At 48.2% G+C, this 27,325-nt stretch overlaps 1 protein-coding gene across 6 annotated transcripts in view; it reads right to left on the bottom strand.

The window, feature by feature from the left end:
• Positions 1 to 27,325, bottom strand: part of GPM6B (glycoprotein M6B) — a 153,574-nt gene that overhangs the window by 40,403 nt on the left and 85,846 nt on the right. For 5 of the 6 annotated variants that reach the window (XR_006382572.1, XM_044235929.1, XM_044235931.1 and 2 more), the window contains exon 1: positions 652 to 1,020. The exons of the other annotated variant lie outside the window; for it this stretch is intronic. Coding sequence is in view for 4 of the 5 variants with exons in the window: in XM_044235929.1 (XP_044091864.1) it covers positions 652 to 712 (61 nt within the window). In the remaining variant the exon portion in view is untranslated. Of the gene's footprint in view, positions 1 to 651; positions 1,021 to 27,325 lie in introns of those variants that run through there. 6 annotated transcript variants of the gene reach the window in all.

Below are 27,325 nucleotides of genomic sequence, written 5' to 3'. Positions count from 1 at the left end.
CCTTTACCAATTCTCCTCCTCCAAATCTCCAAGTCATAAACGGCAGCCCCCCCCACCCTCCATCAGCACCAGGGCCACAGAGCTGATGTCCCCTCTCTGAAGCTCCCACTGTAAATGGTTATCACATGTCATAGTCGGGACCCGATGCATGGAAAGAACTATCATATTCAATAAGAAAACTAGAAAATGTCCAAAATCACTACGGCATTAGCGGAACCAAAGCCATTTAGTTTGTGCCCCGCGCCCCCGCCCCCCCAGTTCTTCCCCAGCATTAGCAGAAAACAACGCATTCCATGCCCCTGGAATATAACATGCAGAACGTGGGACCTAAGTTATGACTCATTATATTAATGGAAAAAAAAAAAAAAAACACCAAAAGGACCGTTTTCCCAGTTCAGCTACCCAAGGTGACAAACTGCGGAAATCCTGGGAAATCCCACACTAGGTAAGAAGATCTGGAACAGGACTGGGCTGAAGGAAGGCTGCTCTATTAATTTAACATCAGCCTACAGGCAAAAACCACCCTGAAAGCAAGACCATGCCAGGGGGATTGTTTCAGAGCTATTTTCCAAGAGACACAAAACCGGGCTACCCCTTTGAAAGCACCCCAGTGAAAAGCTGGAAACAGGCTATTGTCAGAGCGCTGGGTACCTTTTCTCTCTTGGCTTTGTTCAGTATTTTCCTCGGCTTCAGTTTCCATGGCTGGCTTCATACCATCCACCAAAAATGCTTTTCCCCGCTCCCCCAACACACACTTTTCCCCTCCTCTTCCTTTTCTTTTGGGCTCCCCTCCGTCTCTTATTTACACCGCGTGATTGAGAGGTTCTGTTCTTCCCTACAGTAGATTACAGTCCCTTCCAAGATGCAAAAGGCTCGGCAGCGTCCGTTTCCCCTCTGCCTACTGGTCCACAAAGACGGCTGCCAAGGAGCCGGCAGGCGCACGTCAGCGAGGATCCCAGTTAGAACACGGCCATCCTGCGCCCAGTGCCACTGCGGCTCCCCGGGGGACGGCCGCGCCCCCGCCCGCCTGCCCGCGCCGCTCGCTCCCGGCCAACTGCACCCACTGAATGCTAATCAGCTCTCCCAGGGAGGAACAGATTTGTGACATCAGAGGACGGGATGTGGAGGAGAAGGGGAGGGAGGGGGGGAGAGAGCTTGTGTGAGCCCCCTCCCACCACGTGACTCAGCTGGTCGGGCCGTCTCTTCTCGCTGCAGAATGCCGGGCTTCCATCCCTGCAAACTCCTTCCTCACTGGGGGACCCCCTCGTGGGGCATCACAGGCTGCTCAAGTTCACGGACCCTACCCCAGCAGAATACAGTCAGAGGACCAGCCCAGGGTCTCTGTTGCATTCGCTTTCTTTAGTATTTGTCTTTCACGCCATCTCTAGCTAGCTAGCTAGACTTAAAGTATGTATATGATAATATTGGTATATCATTATATGTTAGATACATATCATAAGATACATATTAAAGGGGCACCTGGGTGGCTCAGTGGGTTAAAGCTCTGCCTTCAGCTCAGGTCATGATCCCCAGAGGTCCTGGGATCGAGCCCCGCATCGGGTTCTCTGGACAGCCTGCTTCCCTTCCTCTCTCTCTGCCTGCCTCTCTGCCTACCTGTGATCTCTGTCTGTCAAATAAATAAAATCTTAAAAAAAAAAAAAAAAAAGAAGCATTCACCATTTAGAAAAAAAAAAAGATATATATTAAAGAGGGGAGAAAAAAAATACCTAAGAGGGAAGAAAACCCATAACATGGCCACAGCTGTATGCAATGTGGCATCAGGATTATAACCCGTTCCCTGTCTGCAACCAACATTTGTGCCAGAAAGAGAAACTTGAGCTCGAGCCCAATTCATAAAAAGGATCCCTCCATATTTAAAAGTGAGCATGACACTCTCCAAGTCCATCCAGCTGACATTTTGGTGACTTTTTGGAATGAAAATGAAAATAGAATGCTTTTCCTTCCTGGCCATGAGTAGTTCCATAGAGGGTTTTATTCATGAGAACCGCTCCCTCAAGGTCAAACAGGTGTTTTCAAGAGCAGTCTCAATGTTCTCGCACCAATGACGGCTACCCGCTGGTTGCACGAGCCTCCCTGTGCACGTATCCAGACACTTTGGGACCACAGTTCTCAATGCATCCAAGCACAGAAAATCCTTTCTCTTGGTCACGAGCCGTATGTTTCCAAGCATCGCTGGTTTCTGTGCCATGATTTAAGGATTTGGTTGACCCACTTCCCTTTACTGTCTCTATTAAAGATATTTATAGAAACTCAAGTCAACTACAGGGATGAATCCTGAAAACCACAGGGTGAAGGGTTCTCTGACCCTAGCAGCTGGCCAGCTGGGTGGGTTGAGCGCCCACCTTAGAAGCAAACATCAAGACAAGTTAGAGGCCAACCCCCCCCCAAAAAAAAACTCTTCCAAGGTTTGATGCTTTGTTGCTCAACGCTTACAAAGGAAAAAAAAAAAAAAAAAAAAGCGCGAGATCCCAAATCAAAATCCTCCAACAACCTGATCTTTTAATGCCTTAGTGTGAGATAATCCCCTAAACCTTCTACATTCCATACCTCTGGCCCCTGGTAAGCCAGAAAAGATTTTGAAAACTCGTTTAGCCTGTTTCAATGTTTTCTTCTGATGTTACTTCTCATTTTTCACCTTAGCCACGCTCTGAGAAGTCCACACCCACAGTCAACTATTCCTTTAAATGATGGGTCTGGACAATTTGACGGTCTCCTGGCGAGAGCAGTGAGAAGCATGGCGGCCTCAAACTCCAGACAGAAAGAGATTCGTCTGTGATCTAACTACGTCCACGGGAAAACCTGATGATGCATCCACACAGGATGGCCTTATGCATTTTTGCAAAGACTACTTAAGTGCATTCGGAGCAAAAGATGACAATTGTGACTTTGCAGTGGGCTTCTCCCTTGGTAGTTTAGGGGAGAATGAAGACCAAAACAAAATGCAACTCGGCACCAAAAGGGGCGATCACAGCTAGCTATGCAATTGGTTTTCTTTAAAAAGCATGCAGCAAAACCACTCAATTATACACCGGATGAAACACTTTTGGCTCTTACTTAAGAATATTATTGTTAGATATTGTTAAAGGGGGAAGGCAGAATACAGAAGAGGGTATACATTAAATACAGAAGACATTTTCAATTTAAGGACAACTCTGGTTCTGTATAACAGTCTTAGAAATCAAAACCACTGGACAAAATGTTCACAAATTCTCTAGGTGATACCTTGATCTATGTTCCCCCAGAAGACAACATGCAGACAAGCAAGTCGCCATTTCTGCCTTGCTCACAACTTCCCCATGCTGTTTTCATTAGGCTGATAACAAAGGACCATTTGCTAAAAGTTACCTCTACCAACAGCCTCAAAATCTCTCTGATGTTTATGAAAAACCAACCGAGCTGGAAAAAAGCATGATAGAAAAATTGTCAACAGCAAGAAAGAAGAGCATACATTTATAACCTTTCTGGGGTCTGCCCCCATTTTTGGCTGGAATGATTAGATACATATAATGAGTAGGATGGGAGAGGTCTTCACAAAGCTTGAAAATATTCTTTGAGCCCCCTGAGTTAAGTCAGTCTGACTGAAGGACAGACTACTTCCGAAAGCCAAGACGGGAATAGCAAATACTGACACAAAATGGACCTATTAGATCAGACCACACAAAACTGCGAACACGGACTAAGAACAGAAGCTTCACAAGGTTCAACACTTGCAAGTTGTCTGCAGAATTCTAGCCAGTTCCATAAGCATGCATGGACTCGCCTTCCAAGCACTAACTTAACAAGACGGTGCCTGTCTCCGAGTCGCCCACAGACTGATGGGCCCCAGAGAAGCCTCTGAAACCAGGGTGATCCTACTTGCTACAGGTCCTCTAGTATCACAACAAAGAAGATGAGAGGAGGGAAAAAGAGAACTTGGGGAAAGCTTTGCTGAGCAGACCTGAGCAGAGCTGGCTACTGCTGTATGGTTGGGAATGGCCAGGTAAGAGAGGGTAGGGAAGGGTGGAGAAGGGAAGGCAAGAGTAGAAAAGGACGGGGCAGGGCAGGGTGGATAAGAGCAGGGAAAGGGAGAGAAGGGAAAGGTAGAACAGGGAAGGGGGAGAGCGTCCCTGGAAACACGGAAAAGCTCACAAACAGGAAAACGGTACTGTCGGCGTGTTGGGGAGGTGATTTTTCCGACAGAGGGTCTAAGAGCACATTGGGGGTCTGGAGCGTGTAGGAACTGGAGGGTGGTAGACCGGGAATCAGGTAGGTGGACCACCTTGCTGATCCCAGAGGCTGATGGGGGAGAGAGGGAAGGCACGAGAACAGGTCTGACCTGTGCTTTACCAAGCTCATCGTGTTGCTCACGAAGCTGGCAAACAAGCCACCGTGAGGGCCGAGCTCTGGCACCGGGAGACCCTGGTGACCTCACATTGGATACGTGCACCTGGGAGCGGAAAAGGCATGAAAGGCAATCTGGAGTTTCCAGCGTGGATGGGTGAGGACATGGTCTTGGTCCCCCGGCACACCGGAGGTCCTCTGCAAATATATTTTAAATGACAGGTGAACAAATGACCGGTAAGAGACAAAGATTAAAAACACAGAGATGAGAATTTAAGGAACACGGTCTCTTGACTATAAAGGAAAAGGGAAACCGTGAAAGGGAGGGTCAAAGAGGCTAAGGGTGGAAAATGCAAGAAGTAGGGGAACGAAGCTGAAGTGGAAAGAGAGGAATAGAAGACGGTCTGCGAAGGGCAGAGCGTCGATGTGGGATAGTCCCGTGCGGGGAGTGTCCCCTGTGGTCCAATACCATAGAAGGAGCAAAGAGGATTAGGACCGACAAGCAGAAAGTATCTTTTTACCACTGCTCAGTCACTGGAACTTCCAGAAGAGTCTGGGTTGAGTGATGGCAGGGAAGGAACGAGACACCTGGGGCTTCTCCACCGGCCTTCCTCTCCAGTTAGGATGCTCCCAGGGACACTGTCTTTCCATGACTACTTTCCCAGGTTTGTTACGAACGGTTTGGGCCCGCACTTCCGCCACGTGCTCGCTCGTGTGCAGAGTGGGCAGGGGAACCACACCAGCAAGCAGCCTCACACCAGCGGGACGTCCTACAACTCAAGTCAGTTCTGAAACTCGCTAACCAGGGGCAGCATTGGGGTCCCACAGGTTAAGGGCTCGGTCCCATAAGACTACCGCCCCCCACCCCCCGTTCCCCATCGCCACACACCCCTGCAAATTCAGGTGCCAATTCCAAGTCTGGGTGTCACTCAGCTACAGATCAGAGGCTCCAATGACCCACTTCCTTCTTGGATTCAATTAATTTGCTAGACCAGCTTCTGGAACTTAGAGGAACATTTTACCTACTAGGTTAGGGGTTTATTATAAATGATACAAAAGAACATGAATCAAATGCTAAATGAAGAGATGCACAGGGACAAGGTATGGGGAAATGCACCAAGTTCCAGGCCCCCTCCCAGCACAGGACTGTCCCCAAATCTCCAGGTGTTCACCGAACCCGGTCCTTTTGGGTTTTCATGGAGGCTTCACTACAGAGGCGCAATTGATTAAATCACTGGCCAGAGGTGGAGATTTGGGTTGGAGGTTGGGGGGGGGGCATGAGGCAGCGGAACGGGGATGGAAAGTTCCATCACTCTAAACACATAGTTGACTCTACTGGTAGCAGACTCCCGACCTTAGCTTTTGGAAGTCAGTCACCTCGTTAACATAAAAAAAGACACCTGTGTGGCTCTCCATTGCAGAGAATTCCAAGGCTTTCAGGAGCTCTGTGGCCCCGGTAAAAACCAAACCCGTGTATATATATATATATATTTTTTAAATAATAAATCACAATTCCACATGGCTCCTAGTAAATTTGCCTACGTATCTCATATGTCTGCGATCCAAACACGGATGGGCAGTGTAGAACGTAACAAGACCACGGTGAGAAATGCTCAGGTGGGCCCCTATGGACGTCGTCCTCGTCAGGTGACTGGTTCGTTCGTTTGTTCGTCCACATGTTCATTCATTCGTTCAAGGTTCATTAAGCACCCACCGCAGGCCAGAAAGGGAGTCACCATTCTATGTAACGTGGCTGTGACTGTTCAGTCAACTGGGAATTGACCGCGCGAGACTGCACAATGCTCTACTTACATAGTCTTAGCAAGGTCACGAGACTACCCATCAAGTTTCTCAATGCCTATTCCTTCTGATGTGGGAAACAGAGGCAAAAGAAAAAAATGAAATGTCCTTACTGCCCACAGCCCATTGACAAGTCCTTGCAACAGGCAGAGTGACCTCCCTCTAGAGACTCAGCTGCCTCGATGTTGACACTTTGCCAAGGGCAATCTTAGCCCACAACCTGGGATCCTTTAACATACAGAAATTCCTCTGGAAACTTCCTTGATCTCTACCACCTTGATCTCTACCACCCCCACATGTTACTGATCACCTCCCAAGCATACGGCCCGCTGATACACCTCTGAAAAATCCCACGACTGAGTTTTTACAAGAAACAGTAATAAATGACCTTTTCCTAACAATAGCTAGCCCTGTCAAGGTCCTGGAAACCTTGTTTCCAAAATACCTTGGAGACTTACGCTCTCCCTAACACCTTCCCAACTTGAAAGTATATAATCAGTCACCCATCACAACCCCAGTGCCGCTCTTTCTGCCCACGGGTCCTGTCCCTGGGCGTTAATTAAACCACCTTATTGCACCAAAAATGGTCAAGAAGTCTTTCTAGACCATTCCCTTCTGAACCCCAATAATTCCACATCATTTACACTTTCCTGAAATTATAGGTTTCTTCTGGCCTCAGAATGATTCCTCGGTGGGGAGTCATTCAGTCACCAAGAGGGAATGTTTCCATATTTATTCAAACTACTAATTCCTCTGAAATCTGCACATTTCCACCAATGGTTCTCCCCCCAAAGCCCAGCCTCTTAGTATCCGAGATGTAGCCTCCTAGTGGCCCCACATCTCCAGGGGACAGACCCTTCTTCCTCTCCTTCCCACTCTTGTCACTGGTTTTTTTTTCCTTTTCTTTTCCAAGACTTGAGAGAGAGCAAGCATGGGGTGATGATGGAGGGAGAGGGAGAGAGACTTTCAAGCAGACTCCCCACTGAGCATGGAGCCCGACGTGGGGCTCAATCTTGCAACCCTGAGATCACGACCTGAGCCAGAACCAAGAGTTAGTCACTTAACCGACTGTGCCACCCAGCTGCCCCACTGACAGTTTTCTTTACAGATCGTCTCTCTTCTCCAGGTGGATGGATGCTCCCTGCTTTCTAATGAGCCCGCAAGTCCCCTTCTTCTCACCCCCGAGTAAGGAGCTAAGACTGCATTTGTGGACATCATGATGACCAGCTCCAAACCAAGACAAGCAACTCGCAGCCAGTGAGTTTCTTCAAGCCCCATTCTTTCCACACGGTTTCTGGGACCTTCTAGGAGGCCTTCTAGGCCTCCACATGCCTCACGTAATCTACAGGCCCAGGCATAAGCCTTCCTGTGCCCCCCAAAGGAAATTGGTCCCCAGAGACAGCCTCACTTCACATTCTAGTGTGCTTGAATGGATGCATTGTAAGTAAACTGTGTTCTCAAAGAAATTTTGTGAAGTGACTCCTACTTCACATTACTTCCCATGATAAAATTTAAAGAGGTGTTCCAGCAGCAAGTATCCAAGCCTTGGAGGGAGAAGAATTACAAAGAGCACAAGAATTCTTTTTTTTTTTTTTTTTTTTTTTTTATTTATTTGAGAGAGAGAGACAGTGAGAGAGAGCATGAGCGAGGAGAAGGTCAGAGAGCGAAGCAAACTCCCCATGGAGCTGGGAGCCTGATGTGGGACTCGATCCCGGGACTCCAGGATCACGCCCTGAGCCGGAGGCAGTCGTCCAACCAACTGCGCCACCCAGGCGTCCCGAGCACAAGAATTCTTAAAGCTTACCTTTAAAGCAGAAAAGATACTTTTAATATAAAGTAGCAATAATATTCAACATATGAATGCATCTGTGTTCTGTGCAAAATGTCGCATAAATTAAAAACCACCAGAACTAGAAACAGAGAGCCGGAAATGGGGAACAGGATTGTTTAGAATTCAAAGCTTTATCGCTTTGGGCAAGACTTTGACCTCTCTTTATCAGAATGAACTTTCTGATTTCACATCCAGTGTGGATTTATAAGGCCTTTTGATTTTTTATGCTCTTTCCTGATTTCCTCAGTCCCTCCTCTATATTGTTGTACTTTCCTTTCTGGGAAAGGAAAGCCCTCTGAAGGCTCTAGGAGAGCGTCTTTCCCGGTCTCTTGTCATTTCTGGTGGCTCCCCCTAATCCCTGGGCTTGTAGATTCAACATTCTGGCCTTCATCATCACGTGGCATTCTCCACGTGTGTCTGTGTCTCGTCTCCTAAGGGCGCAAGTCACACTGGACTAGGGGGGCCCTCCCTAATTGAGGACAGCCTCGTCTTAATGGGACTGCATCCACAAAGATCCCATTTTCAAATAAGGGCATATTCACAGGTATCAGAAGTTACGGCTTTGACATTTTTTTTCTACGGGACACGACTGGGAGATGGTCCAGAGGGAAGAGCCTACGGGGAGGCCAACCACCTCAGGAAGTCGGAGGTGATCCCGGGCAGGGCCTGTCCCAGAGGGGGAGGAAAGTCTGAAAAGGAAGAGGTGGTCCACAGTCAAGGCAGCCAGAACGCGTAAACTCGGCAAAGGCCACGGACATGGAAAATTCCAGTTTCCTCACCAGCATCGACATCAAGATTAGAATGGAAACCAGCGAACTGAAGGGCTGGGAAGCGAAGAGGAGAAGCCAGGGCAGCCGGCTTTCTCAGGAAATTGGGTAGTGACAGGAAAGTGAGAGAAAAATGCAGGCGGATGAAGGGGGAACAGAGGAAGAGTCCCCGAATGTTTCATGCTGAAAAGGCAGCAGCGGGGGAAGGAGATTTAAGGTGCCAGTGGATGTGGATAAATGAGGACTCGAGATCCCAGGCGAGGGGGGACGCAGGCTGTGGGAGGAGGACGGACGCTTCCCCTCCGAGGTGGGAGTGAGGAAGCAGGAAAGGGAGTGAAGAGAAAAAGAGGTCCAGGAGGTAAGGAATGCCATCTTGGAAGAGGCGGCCGGGATGGGGATGGGGAGGTGAAAAGGGCCGGGGGCGGAGCTGTGAAGGGGCTTTTGTTCCTGGAGTCATTAGGAGTCAGAGCCCGAAGAGGGAGGGCCCAACAGCCCCCTGTTAGGGGTGACATAATGGGAGGGGAGGCTTGGTCTTGGAGACTGGAGTGGGGCTGAGTCTTTAGGGGATCGGGGACCCCAGGGAACACCAGGGATCAGAGAGCAGGAGGGGCGGGGGGGGGGTGGGGTACGGTGATAAGCAACACCCTTGCTCTGCGTCTCATCACACTGGAGGGAAGCGGGCCCCAGTGCCATGGAACCACACCGGAAGCCCAAACAGCAATGAGGCCCCGGATGGGAGGAGGTGGTTTTGATTAAAAAGGCAAAGTTTCTCCTCCTTCCTGAGCACACAAGGCACACATCCGGAGGCAGCTGATCTACTGAGAACGAGCTTCCTGACTAATTATCACGTCCCTGGGCAGCCCCGATCCCTCGCCAGGAGCGCCGCAACCGTCCATGAGCGCTCCCTGCCAGGGCTCCGGATGAACCCGGCCCCCCGAGGACAAGGACGGGGCTCCCGAGCTCCCGCGGCTCCTGGGGTACCAGGCACGTCTCCAGGGCAGCTCCTGCCCGCCTTGCCAGAAACCACGGGGGCTGGAGCAGCCTCTCGCCCAGAGAGAGCTGGTGGCTCAACCTGCCTTTCCTTGCCCCCCGCCCCGCCCCACGCAGGCGGGAGACAAAGACTCATGCCAAACCGGACCCCCCCACCCCCGCGCACTGTACCCCGCATACGGAAGGCGGGGCTCCTCAGACATTTTCAAATTCAAGGTGAACTCACAAGACACACGGGCTGTGAAAATCGTCACAACAGAGGCTGGAAAGTCATGGGATGGGTCTGGCAGCGGGGGAGAGAGCTGATGGTACCCCTTTAAACTCTGGGGCATCCCCGTGAGTTTAAGGGGGCCTTACTGTCGTCCAGACGCGGGACTCACCATCTCCTTGCCCTACCACGGAGTCAGTGTGCGGATTAGCAGGTTTCTAGCTGTTAGGCTGCTGAGTAAAGGCAGGAAGGCACACACCGCCCCCGCCCCCATGTACCTCTTGGGGGAATGGACCCCTCCAAACCCGTCCTCCACGGTGCCCACTTCCTACCCATCCGAGCAAGGGGAAGCATGAAGCGCGCTGGGGGCCGCCTCTCTTTTCCCGGGGGTGGGGGGCTTCATCTTTGCGCCTCCGCAGCTGTCTCCTAACCGCCCCCCTCTTGAGTGGATGGAGAAACCAAGACCAAAGGCAGCCTGAGGGGCTTGGCCAAGGTCACACGGCAGGTCAGAGGCTGAGCTGAACCTGGACCCAGGTCCCTGGAGGCCAAAGTCAACCACCCTCTGGTGAAACACAGGGCGGCATTCCTCCCCAGGGAGTGGGGTCCCGTGCCCGCAGCCGGACCTGCCAGCCCCTGCGGCCCAGCTCGACCACTGACCCACCTCCCAAGGCCACAGGACCTTCCTGGGCCTCAGCCCCGCTGCCCGTTCAACAGGCTCACAGAGAGCCTCCTTCACCAGGAGCCAACGACAGTGCATAAAGTCTCCACGACGCCCCTTATGTGGCACTTTGGAAGTGCTGTTATTTCTATCCTTCCAGATCTTTCCATGTCTCCCAGGGTGGGTGGGGGCCGCATTTCAGAGCCCTTGTCTGGCTTGACTGGATTTTTAAGGGCACTCCTGACTCCCACGTCCCCTCACACCTCCCCGCGCAGGTTCAAGTCTGTGATTAAGCTCCAAATAAATAAACGGAGCTAAGGAGAATAAGGCAATGAGATTAAAAAAGATGTTTCTCCAAGGGCACTCTTTAACAAATTGTCAAAATTGGTTTCTGGAATCTGGAGGACGTTGCTAACACCTGGGTACTCAGAGCCAAATTAGATTTGCCTCTGATTTTTATTAAAAAAAAAAAAAAAAAGGACACAGAGAGCCCTGCCCTCAAGAAGGGCCTCAAACTTTGTTTAATGCTCTGAGGTCACGGTCTCCAAATTCCGCATAATCTCATCTTTAACTCTGTATTTCGCAAGTGCAGCCCGATCGGCCAGTGGAGCTGGTACCCGAGCGGAGGAGCCCCGAACTCCTCGCCAGCCTCCTGGCACGTGGCATTCGCGATGGCCCATGAGCACAGAATTCCAGCGGGCCCACAAGGCGGGGAAAGTTCTGTGAGATTCCAAGGTAGTACAAGGGAAGGGTGTCGTGTTTCCTACTAAGCGAGCACGGGCTCTGCCGCTCGCCATCCTGAGGACTTGGCTTGTTCACACCTGAGCCTCTCTGCTTTCTCGCTGGTCAGAGATCGGACAAGATGCTTCGTGAAGCCTGTCCTGGTTCTAAGGTCCACAGAGCCTTAAGTGACCAACCAGTTCAGTAGGACGGTTGTAAGAAGTAAAAGAAGCTCGCGTAAGGACTCCACAGCACCCCCATTCTCCGTCACTGTTCCTGTCCACCTAAGTCGTGGACAAATGACCTTTCACCTGCTCGAACAGACGTCTCGACACCCAGCATGGATTCCACCCGGCTCCCGGCATTCTCTGGGGCGAGATGCCAGCAACTGGTTCTTTGGAAGCTTGCGGGGGGACAGCTCAGCTGTTCTCAGCTCTGATGTCACTGACCCGAGCCCTTGAACCTCTCAAAGCGGTCACATTATACTGATTTTCTTCATATGCTGAGAGCGCAAAGACAATGGAAACCAGTCAAACCATGACACCAAGACAGGGTCTGACAAAATTTAGACCGCTTATCACTCAAAAATACATTTCACAAACAAAAGGGATAAAACTTAGTGCCCTTCCGTAGACTAGTATGAAAACTAAACTTGACCTTCTAATCGGCTTTGGTCCGTCCTTCCCCCACCCCGCAAACACGAATCTGGTAGACAGGTTCAGTGGAAAATTGGTAAACCAGTTAATGATTCATGGACCAGGGATCACATTTTGTTGTATCCTCGAAACAGTCTATTTGTGTACTTTTTCACAAAGGAAAAAAAAAGGCGAGGAAGACTATGGTATTTGTTAGCCTTTGAACTGCTAGGAGGATTAAGGGGATCTGGGTGAGCATGTGGCTATCACCTTCCCCTCCTCTCCTCTGGACGTGACCTTCCTGAGCCTGCCTACTCAGATGGACGATGAACGACTCAGAGAAGCAGCCTCACCCCAAGCGATACTGAAGTCTGAAAAACCACTCACACACAGCAGAGTACGATTACCCAGAACAGAGCTTGGCAACCTCTTTGAAATTTGCCAGGAGGTAGCTTGACAGAGTCTTTGAAATTGACTTTCCGGTATTAGAATGCCTGCTCTTGCTAATTCGGGGAAACACTCTGGACCTGGAGATACGTCATTCAAGAGCCCTCACATGGAAGTCCCCAGAAACCCAATGCCTTGGTGGGTCAGCCACTGGCTGGGCTGGAGTTTGTAGAATATAGGACATGCACAAAAACATGAGCTATTTCATCGAGTCTACTGCTGATGAAAATCTATACTAAAGAAGATTCCTACCCCCCCCGCCACAGCCAGTCAAAATTAAGAAATAAAAAAAATTTAAAAACCCCCCAACCACATACTTTTAAACACACATTTTTTTCAAATGCAATATTTTATTAAATCGCCTCTTCTGTTTATTTTCAGCGATGGAAATTAGAAGCAGGAGGAACTCAGATAGGTCCTTCACTCTACCACTATGGTGGGCTCTTGAAGTCGGAAACCACTGAGACCGCTTGAAATAACCACCCATCCCTGCCTGGTCAGATGGAAGCCATCCCAGTGTGTAGAAAGGACCATCAATGGAGAGTCTAGGTGAGCAATCTCATTGAAAGCTACTAATACAGTATTTTACACTATTAAATCGCACGTTATGTCTTCCTACTGGGGAATATACAGATTCTGAATACCTCCAAGAAATGACTTCAGTATAGTTTCCGACCTCAGAATGGACACAGGCCACGAAGCCCATCAGCTGCTGGGTCTCCACGGCTGTGGCTAGGACACAAATTGGCCACACCGTCGCTAAACGTGAAAGTTTACGATTTTGTCAAAAATGGAAAATCGTTCCTCTAGACCCCAAAAGTGTACAGCAGGGTCCTGAGAGAACTCTTGGCCGTGACCGCAAAACTGCTATGGGCAATCACCATGAGGCCAGACAGACGCTGAGAAGGGACTCAGTGACCGTCCCACGATTTGAAGACAGAACAGAATTCTTCCACAATGACCCCACAAGCCACTGGATAAAACCCTTCCCCTGTCTGAGGGAGTAAGATAGTGTGTAATGTCGATGACACACAAGTATGCTTTAAAATGTGTTCATTCTAGGGGTCCCTGAGGGGTGCAGTCGGTTAAGCAACCTGACTCTTGGCTTCGGCTCAGGTCCCAATCTCAGGGTCATGACATTGGAGCCCTACGTTGGGCTCCACGCTGAGCACGGAGTCGGCCTGGGTTTCCCTCTCCCCCTGCCTCTGCCCCTCCAGCTCGTGCTGTCGCTCTCTCTCAAATAAATCAATCTTTTTTTAAAAAAATGTTCATTCTATGTTCTCCATCAACAAACACTTTGAGGTCACTTAATCATATACTCGAATGGAATCAGAATGGGCTAATGGGATTTCAAAGCGGCTGCCAAATGAGGGGGTCAATTCAGAGAGGAAGGTGACCACGTACTATGTCACTGGGCTTTGCTCTCCGTCTGCCACGGAGGTGGCAATGTCACCCAGGGCCCAGAAAGCACAAGCCATTTACCTTCATTTTACCACCTGGGCATTTAAGATGAAGTCCCTGTAATCAACCTAGAATTTCTTCACAAACGCCCCACGAGAAGAGTTTTGTTCAGTTCTTCCCTGATTTTCCGGTCCAGCTTAAAATAAATGTCACGCACACACAGAATTCTAAAAGCAGGAGGAAAATTTTTAAACTGTCTAGCTCTTCTCTCCTTTTCTAGTCTGTAATTGGGAAAGACGGGAGTAAAGATTCAGGTCTCTTGACCCACAGCCAAACATGCTCTTGTTTTTGCCTGATGCATAATTATCAAAGTAAATATTCTGTTAGGATGAGGCCCAACCGCCAAATCGGCAATGCACGCACTCGACAGAGAGAGATAATTCTTCCTAAAATACACATTACATCTTTGCAAAGAAACACATGCATGAATTTTACAAAATACCTTTTAAAAGTAAAATCGTACTGGGCCAAGACAGTGTAACGGAAAAGACAACATAAATCTTTGGAAATCAATGCTTGTTAACATCAATTTATCTCTTTAATGAAAAGCCACTGATAAAGCACGCCATTGGATTAAGTGAGCTAATGCATGCCACGGGCTTTGCACAAGAGCTGGGAACACTCAATAAAAAGTAGCTGTTATGATTAATAGGCAGGACCAGAGTAGGGTTGAAAATGCTTTTTTCACAAAGGCAATAAAGCTCCAGGATGGAACTTGTCAACCAGCCCCAGCCATGGCATAATGCATGGATATCGGTCACCTGCTCCACCCGCTCCCAGGGGAGAACTGAGGATTATGGGAAATGCCCAGCTCCCCAGCTGAGATCTCACTGATTCTTGCCCACTCAGAAAAGTAGATCAAAGTGCAAGAGAGGGAAGGCAGTGTATGCTAAGAACAGATGCATACACTAATCCCGATAAGAAGGAAATCTATGCACACCTCCATGCTTTCTTATTAGCAACAGATTGGAACCTCTCACCAAGAACTGTAGCGTGAGCCGTCCCATGGCTCAGAATGGCTGCTTTGGGGGCGCCTGGGTGGCTCAGCGGGTTAAGCCTCTGCCTTCGGCTCAGGTCATGGTCCCAGGGTCCTGGGATTGAGCCCCACATCGGGCTCTCTGCTCGAAAGGGAGCCTGCTTCCTCCTCTCTCTCTCTCTGCCTGCCTCTCTGTCTACTTGTGAGCTCTCTCTCTCTGTCAAATAAATAAATAAAATCTTTAAAAAAAAAAAAAAAAAAAAAAGAATGGCTGCTGTGGGGGAACATGAAATGCCAACCATCACTTAGAATGTTTTAAAAGAATCCAAGCTGCTGTTGCTGTTTGTTGTTTTATCACCAAAGAAGAAAGCCTCCCCGATGTTTGTGATGACAGAGAAAAATAAGCAAATTCCTGATTGAGGCCGATTCCTCGAGTCCCAAAACTAAACATGAGTTTGTAGCCTTGGTTTCTTAAATGCCTGTTTCTGATGGTTGGCAGAGAAAGGATAAATGGAACACGGTACTGTGAAACTCACATGTATTTAGAAAATCTAACATTTTAATTTTTTTCTTTTTTTAAGACGTGAGAGAGGGGTGCACACGGTGGGGGATGGGGTGGGCAGAGGAAGAGAGTGTGGAGCCCACCCTGGGCTTGATCCCACCACCTCTGAGATCCACAACCTGACTGGAAACCAAAAGTCAGAGGCTTAACCGACTGAACCACCCAGGTGACCCATGGACATTTTTATTTCTAATTGGCCACCCTGATAATTAGCTTGTTTAAAATGTCAAAAATCCTATTCGCTGTGTAACCTTTTCTGCTGCTCACAGAACAGCTTCATGGGTGAAAGTGACAGGTAATTTGTCACATTCACTCCCAATAGCTGATCAGTCGATATGTTAATTACCTGGTGTATTTATTCCTTTTTTAAAAAGTTGTTTCTTTTTCACTAATGACTGCTAATTTGGTAATATTAAAAAAGGAAGGAGATCTCAATTTCAAACCTGTTAACCCCAAACTTGTTTTAATACATTCAGTAGGGTAAAGACGGAAATTACTTCATAGTTTAAACTGTTATCGTGAATAAAAAGCAGTCAGTTCATATATCTGCTTTACTCCCTCTCACTTGGGCTGCCCTGATTGTTGTCGGTCTGAAACTTCTGCCTAAAATCTCACCTTCTGAACTTCTCAGCCAGAACATCTGTATTTCTTTCCCTTTGTTTCTCATTCAGGGGAAAAAAAAAAAAAATCCAGATACCTCATTATTTCTCAATTAAAACTATACTAAGGCTTACAGTTGAAGGGGCACAGAAGGTGATGAAGGCCAATTCTTTCTTTTTAAAAGACTTATAATTTACTGCTAGCAACACCAAAAAGCAGTTCCAAACCTTTTAACTCTTCCTACCTCTTTGGTTTGCTTGACACCCATTTCTCAAGCTCCAGTCATGTGCCAGGGATTGTGCGGGGCCCTGTGAGGCTAAGAAGAGAGTGGGGGTGGTTTGCCGTTGGATCAGCTGAGGGGATCTTGGGAGCAGAAGGACACAGACATTCGCTTCTGATGAGCAAATAGCAACCTACTCCATGGTGTGGGGGCACCGTCACCAGAATGGACAGTCCACGAGCACAGGTTTCACATCCAATTCGTTCCCCAGTACGGGCCCAGCATCATGGGACAACCAGAGGGACCAGGTTCTCAGCTTCCCAGAACACACACACAACCCACTGCGGGAGGGCGGGAGGAACTGGGGGGTGGGTGGCTACGGGGCAGTGACGGAACAAAGCTCATCTCCCAGGAGAATGGTGGTTAAAGGCTGGGGGCAGGGCGCCAGCACCAAGGAGGACATCTAGAGGAAAGGCGACCTGGGTGGGTACCTGAGGGATACGGAGCAGTGGGGATTTCACACTGTCTTCTTGAGCCCCAGACCCCACTGTACAAACTGGGAGTTCACCATTGTCCCCAAAGCCACCTGGGAAGCAAGTTCCTCAAAACCTCTAATTAGGACCCAGATCTTCACCTGCAGAGCCCGGTCATAGTCAGTCCACATACCTTCAAGTGACATAAGAGAGTAAATGAGAATGTAGCAAAGTGGGGCATTAACTGCAGGTCAGCGGAGATAAAAGCTAGTCCCTTACGCATGCCTTTCTCAAAGCCAGCATTATACAAGACTCCTTCCAAGCTGCCGTCATTATCAGAAGCTGCCTGAACCCTTAACTCTACAAGGGGTTTGTGTATCTGAGTTTCAAAACGGAGGCAAGAAGTCTCGTTTGCAGGGGTTTGCTTAACCCCCAGTTTCATTCAACTTCTACAGTTTAAAAAAGACGTATTTATTTGTTTTACAGAAAGAACTCATGGTGGGGTGGGCAGAGAGAGAGGGAGAGAGAAAGAATCCCAAGCCGACTCCAGGCTAAATGTGGAGTCTGACGTGGGACCCAATCTCACAACCGCATCTGATCATGACAGAAGCCGAAACGAAGTCAGATGCCCAACCGACTGAGCCATCCAGGGAACCCCTCAACTTTTGCATTTTTGTTGTGAAACGTGTGAGTGGATGATCACTGCTAGATGTACCAAAAAAATGCTGAACACGGGACACCTGGGTGGCTCATTCGGTTGAGCAAGTGACTCTTGGTTTCCCCTTAGGTTGTGATCTTGGCGTCGTGAGATCGAGCCCCACATGGGACTCTGCACTAAGCACAGTGTCCTTAAGACTCTGTCTGACCCTCCTCCCTCTCTAAAATAAACAGGATCTTTAAAAAAAAATTCTCAACAAGATTCTGTATCAACACACACACGCACACGCACGCACACACACACTACCAAGAACAAGGTGCTCTGGAATGCCGATCTCACGCCACGTGTCGAGGTTAAACAAATGAACAAACAAAACACGTGTTAAACCACTGCTTTCTGATGTGAGTTTGAATGAGACAAGTCCTGGGCTTGCCACCATCACCAGTTGGTACTTTAAGTCACTAAAATTAGGTGGCGGATCTGCTTCTTCACCGTGATTTCCTTGACCCACTGATTTTAATCAGAAAAACAGATTAATGGTGGCTGCTGAGCGAGCGGCTGTGATTTTACTGCGAAACCGTGCTTACCATACCAATGAACAAAACCCAGACCTTAACTGGAAGAAACAAATCCACAGAGCCTGTCATTTAAAACCTGCTTGCATCCAGTCCCGGAGCTACTTCTCTTGGAGAGGTGAGCCAATGAGCTCTAACCGGGGTTTCTAGCCAATGAAGTTCCCTGGGTGTGAATAACATCCCCTTGTTTACAGTGCAAAGATTAAGCAGCTTTTCTGAATTTATGGTCAAGAGAAACAAAGATGCCACCGCAATGGAGACATCCTATAATTCTGTTCCGCACGGAAGGCCCCTATCAGTATCTACTAAGCACTCAGCACAAACCGAGAATTCAATTAACATTCATTTTCTACCTTCAAACGGTGGTATAAGGCTCACGATCACGTGCGGCACAGCCGCCACTACAAGTATACATGACAAATATACAAATTGCCTCCAATGAGTCATGTGAAATTTCAATTGGGAAGCACTTTTGTTGGTCTTAATGGCTATTTGGCAATGCATGCATTATTCCTCAGTTATAAAATTCGCACATTTAAAGAACTAACTGAGCTAAACCATGCCCACAGGAATTAAATCAGTGCACTTCCCCGCATAAAAATCAGCCATTCGGAGCAGGGAGGAAAACATTTTTTCCTATTGTTGAACGTGGGATTCCACATCTAATACTGTCTTCTCACTGTACAGGGATCCCGGCGAACTCTGCCACCTAAAAATCAAAGTTGAACACAGACAAATCTAACTACACATCCAAGGACAGCACCAAATGACTAAGCTGAAGACAAGACAAAACAACAAATTCAAGCGCGAGAAGGCTGCCTTGGCGAGCGCAGGGATCTGGATATCCCTGCAGTCACGGCCTTGACTTAATCAAGTTTTTGCCATTTCAAACAGCCCATTTCTTTTTTTCTTGGCTCTGCCTTGTAAGTTCCCTACCCCGCCACCCTGAGTCCCTAGCACACAGTCTTCCTGCAAGGGGGGCGGCCTCAGTGCCCTGGAGAAGCGGGCTGTCTGGCAATAAGAGGCAACGCCTGGGTGGGGGGTTGGAGGACAGAGCAAACCCATGAGAACCCACTCAGCTCCGGGCAGCCCGCGGCCTTGGGGGGCGTCACGGGTGAGCGGAGCTGCCGCCCTATTCATCCCTTTTGTCCCTGCACAATACGGACCGGAGCCTGCTCCATCATCATTCATATTGCAGCGATGACAGGCCCAGAGAAGACTCGGGAAGGGAAATGGGCCCCAAATTAGCATATTTCTCCCCTCCACACAAAGGAGGCTTTTAAGCTTCTGTTTTTTAAAACCAGCGGAGGGAGAGGAGGAGGGGAGAGGGCTGGGCTGCTCTTAGCAACAGTGTCTGAATGTAATGATTTGCCTGCCTCAAAATGACTTGCGAGTTGTTCAATTTCCTTACAGCAGGTCTCCTCTCCAATGGCCTCGAAACTTAGCAGAAAACATTTATTGGGCCACTAGGTAAAAAACGTCTTTCCTCTCATTATTAAGTTGCAATTAAACTCAGATTTCAAAAACTAATTATAAACCCTAAAACTTCCTTTTGTCGTGCTGTGGACTAGGGCACCTCCCTTGCTCCTGGAGAAATTGACAAAAGGAAGAAATTCACTTACTGTAATACTTATTGCGGGGAGGGAGGCTCGGAGGGGACGCCCTTGCCAAGTTTATTTGTATGTTTTTGATCTTCAGTAATAAAAAGGGCAGGGGGTGGGCTGAAAGGCACCAGGAACACCCTGATGACCTTGAGACGACGGACCATGGGCTGGGAGCAATGACTTCACCTTGCCTGGCAGGCTGTGTCCCTGTGTTTGCTGAAGACGTCACCTTCGTCTTTGCTAAAGGAGAGCCCTCAAGCAGCAACAGGCTCGGGCTGGCAGAGCAGACAGGAACGTCTGAAAGGTCATAAAAACCGTATCAACCCAGTAAACCTCTAAGAGGCCAAAGAAATGATTTGTGTTTCACTCCACCAGATATTAATTCTCCAAAAGATGGAATCTCCATTCAAGGGGGGAGAAATGACTTCTCTGGCTCGGAATGAATGTTTTGAAAGGGCTCTGCCCCTTAACAATAACTCCAAACCATCAGAGGTAATTAAAATGACGCCCTACTCCACACAAGCTCTGGTTCCATCCTTATGGCTCAGGCTGATCTTCAAGGTCCCAGGGGAGGGAAGGCCGGGGAGGCTGGGCGCAGTTAGGGCTCCTTCCTGAGGACCAAGATGGAGCCAGGCACCCGCCTGGGCTAAGCTTGGCTCTGGAAGGCGGCCCATGCGCTCCTGCCTTCTCTCCCTTCTGGAAGGGAGAAGGAGGAGGCTGAAAACGATGGTGGGGCCATCTGCTTTGCCTCCCAACCATGTCCCCACGGAGCTGGCCTAGCATCCTGCCTTTAATAGAGGCCTAGACACTGCCCCCTCCCCTAGGCTCATTTTCTCCAAAGGACCCCCAACCCCCTGGCTCCCACCTCCATCTCACTCTCTCCTGCACAGCACCCACATGCCCTCTCGTCTCTCTTTACTGCTGTCTCACTGGCCTACACCGCCCAGCAGCGTGGGCCTCCCCTAAATTCAGCTCTGCTAAGAATGAGAGCCCAATTTAAAAACTGATGTCCGTGAATCACTAGATGGTACACTTGAAACTAACACTGTATGTTAACTCACTGGAATTAAAATAAAAGCTGAAAAATTAGAAGGAAAAAAAATACAGTATTCAAAAAAACACCTGATGCTCAAAACCATAGCTTAATTCTCTCCAATCTGAAATCTGAGCTATAGGTCCAATTCAATCAAGTCAAAATCCTGACCAGCTTTCTGTAGCTACCAACAAGCTAACTCTCAAGCCCTTCTAGAAAGGGTAAAGGAACTAGAAGAGCCGAAATCATTCGGAAAAAGAACAAAGTCAGAGGACTCACATTACCCAATCTCAAGACTTACTCCAAAGCCACACCAATCAAGGCACTGTGGTTTTGACAAAAGGACAGACACGGATCAGCGGAACAGAAGAGAGAGCCCAGAAATAGACCCACATGAATACATTCACTTTTGAAGAAGGTAATTTTATGGGGAAAGAATATTCCTGTCAGCAAATGGTGCTGAAACATTTGGCCGTCCATATGCAAAATACAAAGTCAGACACATATGCGAAGAGGAACTCAAAACGGCTCGGAGCCCACGACATTAACCTATCAAACTCCCAGAGGAATATACAGGCGGAAATCTACCTGATCTTGGGCTTGGTGACAGGTGTTTCCATCCAACACTGGAAGCAAGATCGACAAACCAACATTCTGCCAAGGTACACTTTATCAGGATGCTAGCTTAGGGAGGCGCCTAGTAATTGGTGTAAACGCTTTTAATGCCTGGGCTTCACCCAGCGGATGAATTTGCGTGAAATACGTCCTCCTGGACGCTGCCCCAGCAGGGTCGGGGCCCTGTGCTGCAGGACAAACAGCCATTACTGCCCCTACCCGGACTCAGAGCTGACGATCCTCCTCGGGGACCCCTGTAGCCGGACCCCCGCAGCCACACGAGCAGGCCCACTTTCTCAAGCCACGCGTGTCCTCTCGTTCACCACCGGTGGCCTGAGGACTTGGTGAGGGCTGGCTCCGCATGGGAGACTTCTGGGGTCCCCGGGGCCCCCACTCAGTGCCTGGCGCACGGGCGTCCAGTCAATATTTCTACCAAACCACTAACCCAACTACAGGCCTTGCTCAGGCTGCTGTGTCCACTGAAGCGTGGCCTAGCACGCTGGCCCGCTCCAGAAGGAGTTCCTTCTCCTTGGTCTTCCTCCTCCTTGGCCACCCCCTATGCTCACCCATCTGTGAGCGTGTAAGAGGCTCGGAGAATTAAGGGTCCAGCCTCTTCTGATAGAGTAAGGTGGCTCCTCAAGACCCCTCGACACGAATTCGGGGGCGACTCCTTTGCGAAGCTCCCGTGGCTCGTTCACAACGCACACACATGTACGTTTCAACAGAAGGATGACGATGTTTCGATGAGGTCGAGGAAAACGAATTCGGCTTAGAATACTTTGAACTGTGACAGATGTAAAACATTCAAGTGAAACTGTGTGGATGGGGCGCCTGGGTGGCTCAGTGGGGTAAGCGTCTGCCTTCGGCTCAGGTCATGATCTCAGGGTGCTGGGCTCGAGTCCCACGTCAGGCTCTCAGCTCAGCGGGGAGTCTGCTTCCTCCCCTCTCCCACTCCTCCTGCTTTGTGCTCTCTCTCATACTCTTTCAAATAAATAAAATCTGAAAAAAAAAGTATGTGGGCGTATATATGCCTGTGTGTACAGGTGCGTCATATCAGGATACACATATACACATATTTGCACGCACGTATATGTACATGCAGGCAAAAACCCCTCACAGACATACGCACTCACAGATGTGTGCGCGTGTGTGTACGCATAAACACGTGCACGTGCAAGTGTACCCGTATACCCTCCTGCACGTGCACACACACGGGCGGGCACATATGCGCATAATCATATTCATATATACACGTACTTTCTGCGAAACATTTCACATCCTTCTAAACTCAGAATGTGCTAAGTTGAATTCATCTTCTCCACCCCCACCTGATGCCTCCCTCATCCTTCCCAAGCTCTCCCTTGCTGTCAAAAGCATCACCCTCATCTGAACAACTTACAGCTTTTAGGCATTCAGAATTCCAGAATTCCATCTCCTCCGTACCAGGCATTTAACTTCTACCTCTCTGGCCATCCGTGCCCACATCTCTACAGTGATCCCGACAAGACGCCACGTCAACATGCTGTTTGGAAGAGTCACTCGAATTCAACAAAACCTCTCTATATACCATATGCACTCTCTTTCTAAAATATATAGTCGTTGGCTCAGACTTCTGCACGCTGGGTGGGTACTGGCTTGTGTGGGTTTCAGTAGTTCAAATCCATCCTTGCCCCTTTATCCAACCTCTCCTGGCCTGAGGCTTGGATGAAGGCCAGGGCCTTGTAGCTGATTCCCAACCCCTACGATTTCCCCAACTCAAAGCTCATCTGTCCAAACCTAACCCTCTTGCTGAGTTGTTCGCTCCATCTCCAGTGGAATCCCTGCCTCCTAGGTCAAGGTGGCTCTCACAGACCCAGGGGGATCACCGTCCTTCAAAGCCAGTCATCGGCGCTCACCGGAAGTGCTTCTCTCCGTCACCTACACGGCGCCTTTTGCCTCTACTTCTTGGACCCCTTTCCTTCTCCCTCTTCCCTCCCTCCTTTCACTTGTCCTAATTCTATTCACTTTCATGGCCTAACTCCAAGGCTACAGCTTGTGGGAAACCCTCCCAAGGATTCGGTTCTCAGACCATCTCGGGTCTATATCCCGCCAATTTACCGCATGACGACATCCTAGCTTTCCCCCAAAGCACCTTTGTGTTTAAGTCTTCCATTCCAAAATGACTCTGACCTCTGACAACACAGGGACCTTACAGGCCCTTCTCTGGTGCTATACCAGAAACACCTAGCCTAGGTTTAGAAACATGTGCTCACATTCCATGAGAACTCATTGGGTGCTTCGGTCCAGTGGCTTCTAAAATTGGAGTATCGGGGCGCCTGGGTGACCCAGTGGGTTAAGCCGCTGCCTTCGGCTCAGGTCATGATCTCAGGGTCCTGGGATCGAGTCCCGCATCGGGCTCTCTGCTCAGCAGGGAGCCTGCTTCCTCCTCTCTCTCTCTGCCTGCCTCTCTGCCTACTTGTAATCTCTCTCTGTCAAATAAATAAATAAAATCTTTAAAAAAAAAAAAAAATTGGAGTATCATTTTTCTATCTTAAAAACAAAAATTGGGGCACCTGGGTGGCTCAGTGACTGGTTAAAGCCTCTCCCTTTGGCTTGGGTCATGATCCCAGGGTCTTGGGATCGAGCCCCACATTGGGCTCTCTGCTCTGTGGGGAGCCTGCTTCCTCCTCTCTCTCTGCCTGCCTCTCTACTTGTGATCTCTGTCAGATAAATAAATAAAATATTAAAAAAAAAAAAAAAAAGGACCGCATGGTACCACCTCTTTTAAGAAACTGGTAAATAAGCAGCACTCCATTAGTAAAGAGGCGAAATTTGGCCAAGTATATTACGGAGCGCAGCGCAAACCTGCAATGCTGACTGTGTTACGTTGGGAGGGCACGATGTGTAGAAACACTAAGTGGTTTTAATTTTCCACCTAGAGTTTGTGACGCCCAGGGGCCCCAAATGACCTCAATGTTGAACAGGAGGCACATCCATCTGCCAGCAGTAATTATTTTATTGACCTGATTAAAGAACAACTATTTTCCATGGTCAAAAAGATCTATCCAAACACATCAGCCTTAGGCACACAATGGCAGTAATTAGAAATGCATATTTCCCTAATTAAAATAGGAGTCAATGGGCAGAACATAAAATAATGTTTTAACATTTACTCAGCATATTTCTATCCCTGGTTATGATGTATGATTAAGCCAAAAACCATTTTTAAAAAGCTTTGAGCGATTATTGACACACCATATAATTCAGCCATTTAAAGTGTACGATTTAATTGTTTTTAGTTTGGTTTTTTTTTTTCTTCCTTTCCACTTGCTCAGCTTCTGCGATTTACCCATCACCATAATCTGACTGTCAACATTTTGGGAGCCCCTAAAAGAAACTCCGATCCTATTGGCAGTCACGCGCCCTTCCTCGCAACCGCCAATCTACCGAGCACAATGTTTTCAGGGCTCAGCCATGTTGCAGCAAGTATCCAAACTTCCTTTTTTTAACTGATAAATATGGGACTATATACCACATTCAGCTTGTCCACTCTTCAGCGTGTGGGCATGTGGGCTGTTCCCACTTTTTGGCTATCATGAATCACGCTGCTATGAACATTCATGCACAAATTTGTGTGCGGATGTAAGTTTTCCTTTCTTGTGGGTCTATACACAAAGGTGGAATGGCCAGGTCACATGGTAACTGCATTTAACCACCTAAGGAACTGCCAGTGTTTCCCAAAGCAGCTGCACCATTTTCTATTTCCACCTGCAGTATGAGAGGGTTTCACGGTTTCCCATTTCTTGACCAATTCTTGCTATTGCGTCTTTCTGATCCTAGCCGTCCTATCCGAGTGCCTGTGAAGGGGTAATCTCACCGTGGTTTTATTTTTTTTATTTTTTTAAAGATTTTATTTTATTTATTTGAGAGAGAGAGACAGTGAGAGAGAGCATGAGCGAGGAGAAGGTCAGAGGGAGAAGCAGACTCCCCATGGAGCTGGGAGCCTGATGTGGGACTCGATCCCGGGACTCCAGGATCACGCCCTGAGCCGGAGGCAGTCGTCCAACCAACTGAGCCACCCAGGCGTCCCTCACCGTGGTTTTAATTTGCATTTCCCCAAAGACCAATGACGTTGAACATCTTTTCATGTGCTCTCTATTTGCATAACTTTTTAAAAGAAATGAGTATTAAACCCTTTTTTTTCTTTTCAGGTTGTGTTTTTATTACAGAGTTCTAAGACTTTGAAAATATATATATATATATATATACACACACATATATGTGCATGTGTGTGTATATTTAGGATACTAGTTTCTTAGATGTATGATTTTCACATTTTTTCCAGTCTGCCAGGTGCTTTCTTCAGTCTTGATGGCGTCCTTTGCAGTACTAAACTTTGTATTTTCGATAAAGTCCAATGTATCTATCTTTTTCCTTTGTTGCTTATACTTTCTGTGTTACATCTCAGAAACCACAGTCTGTCCTGCCATCATGAAGATTTACTTCCTTGTTTTCTTCCAATGATTTTGGTTTTAGCTTTTACGTTTAGATCTGTGATCCATTAGGAGTTACTTGTGTGAATGGTGTGAGACGGGGTCCAACTTTACCTTTTTTGGGGGGGGGGGCATGTGGCTATCCAGTTGTCCCAGTATCGTTTGTTGAGAAGAGTATTCTTACCCTGTTTTTAATTGTCTTGGTATCTGTCAGTCCATTAGGGCTGCTTTAGCGAGCTACTATAGACTGGTGGGGCTTAAACAACACACATTTATTTCTCGCAGGGCTGGATGGCAGCAAGTCCAACATCCAGATGCCAGCAGATTCCCTACCTGGTGAGTTCCATTTCGTGGTTCATAGAGGGTCCTTCTCCCCGCATACTCATACAACAGAAGAGGTGAGGGAGCTTTCTGGAGCCTCTTTCATAAGGCCACTAATCCCATTCATAAGGGCTGTACCCTAATGACCTAATCCTCTTCCAAAGGCCCACCTCCAAATACTGTCCCACTGGGAATTAGGTTTCAACACATGAGCAGGGTGGTGGGGGGTTGGGGGGTGCGCATTTATTCTAGAGCAGTACCCTTGTTGAAAATCAACTGACCAGGGACGCCTGGGTGGCTCAGTTGGTTAAGCAGCTGCCTTCGGCTCAGGTCATGATCCCAGCGTCCTGGGATCGAGTCCCACATCGGGCTCCTTGCTCGGCAGGGAGCCTGCTTCTCCCTGTGCCTGCCTCTCTACCTGCCTGTGCTCACTCTCTCTCCCTCTCTCTCTGACAAATAAATAAATAAAATCTTAAAAAAAAAAAAAAAAAAAAGAAAAAGAAAAAGAAAATCAACTGACCACAAATGTAAGGGGTATTCTGGGGATTTCCATTTTATTCTCTTGCTCTATCGGTCTATTTTTAGGCCAGTACCAAAATGCCTCGATTACCGTAGCTTTGTAGTCTGGGGGTCATTAGGCTGTTTGGGGACCCCCAAATTCCAATTTGGTAGAATCCTATTTTAACTCAAATGCTGGTTATATTAGAACTGGCTGGAAAAACCTAAATTCACATCTGACTGTCTAAGGGACAGTGCCTTCATCTTCTGACTGTGAAAAGTGACCCAGTCACGTACCTAGCCAACGAAAAGTCAAGCATCCCATTTAACAATTCCCCCACTTCAGTACATTCAAAATTATCTGAACAATATCAAATTAATTTTTTCAGCTGGATACGATGAGATGATTGCCAGGCCTCAGACAGATAGACTCGGAGCCCAGGGAACTGAAGAATGCCATTCTACAGGTCGGTGTTGGGATCTAGAAGGATCCTGAGACTGCAGCAGGGCAAAATATCTCCCGGCGTTTGCCAGTGGCCTACTGCTACAGGCTGTTCCCCCTCGAAACCTATCCGCATATCTCCTAGTGTTGGAAAGTAAGAAAAGAGACAACTCGCTATCTTTAACGGCAGTGAGACCAAGAAAACTGGGAAACATCTTGCCTCACTTACCTGCGATCTTCTAACATTTGCCAGAATGCTTTTCTTTTCTACAGCAGAAATGCAAGCACCTGAAAGGCTTCCAGTTCTTTCTGTATTTGCTTAGGATAGAATGGCATTTTCCATCTCACGGAATTTGTGTTCGCTTGTATGAAATGGCCTTCTTTCCAACCTATGCCGGCAACCATTCCCAAAACAAAA

The sequence above is a fragment of the Neovison vison genome, chromosome X (assembly GCF_020171115.1).
Source record: "Neovison vison isolate M4711 chromosome X, ASM_NN_V1, whole genome shotgun sequence".
NCBI classification, from domain to species: domain Eukaryota; kingdom Metazoa; phylum Chordata; class Mammalia; order Carnivora; family Mustelidae; genus Neogale; species Neogale vison.
This window is presented reverse-complemented; position numbering and strand designations above follow the sequence as displayed.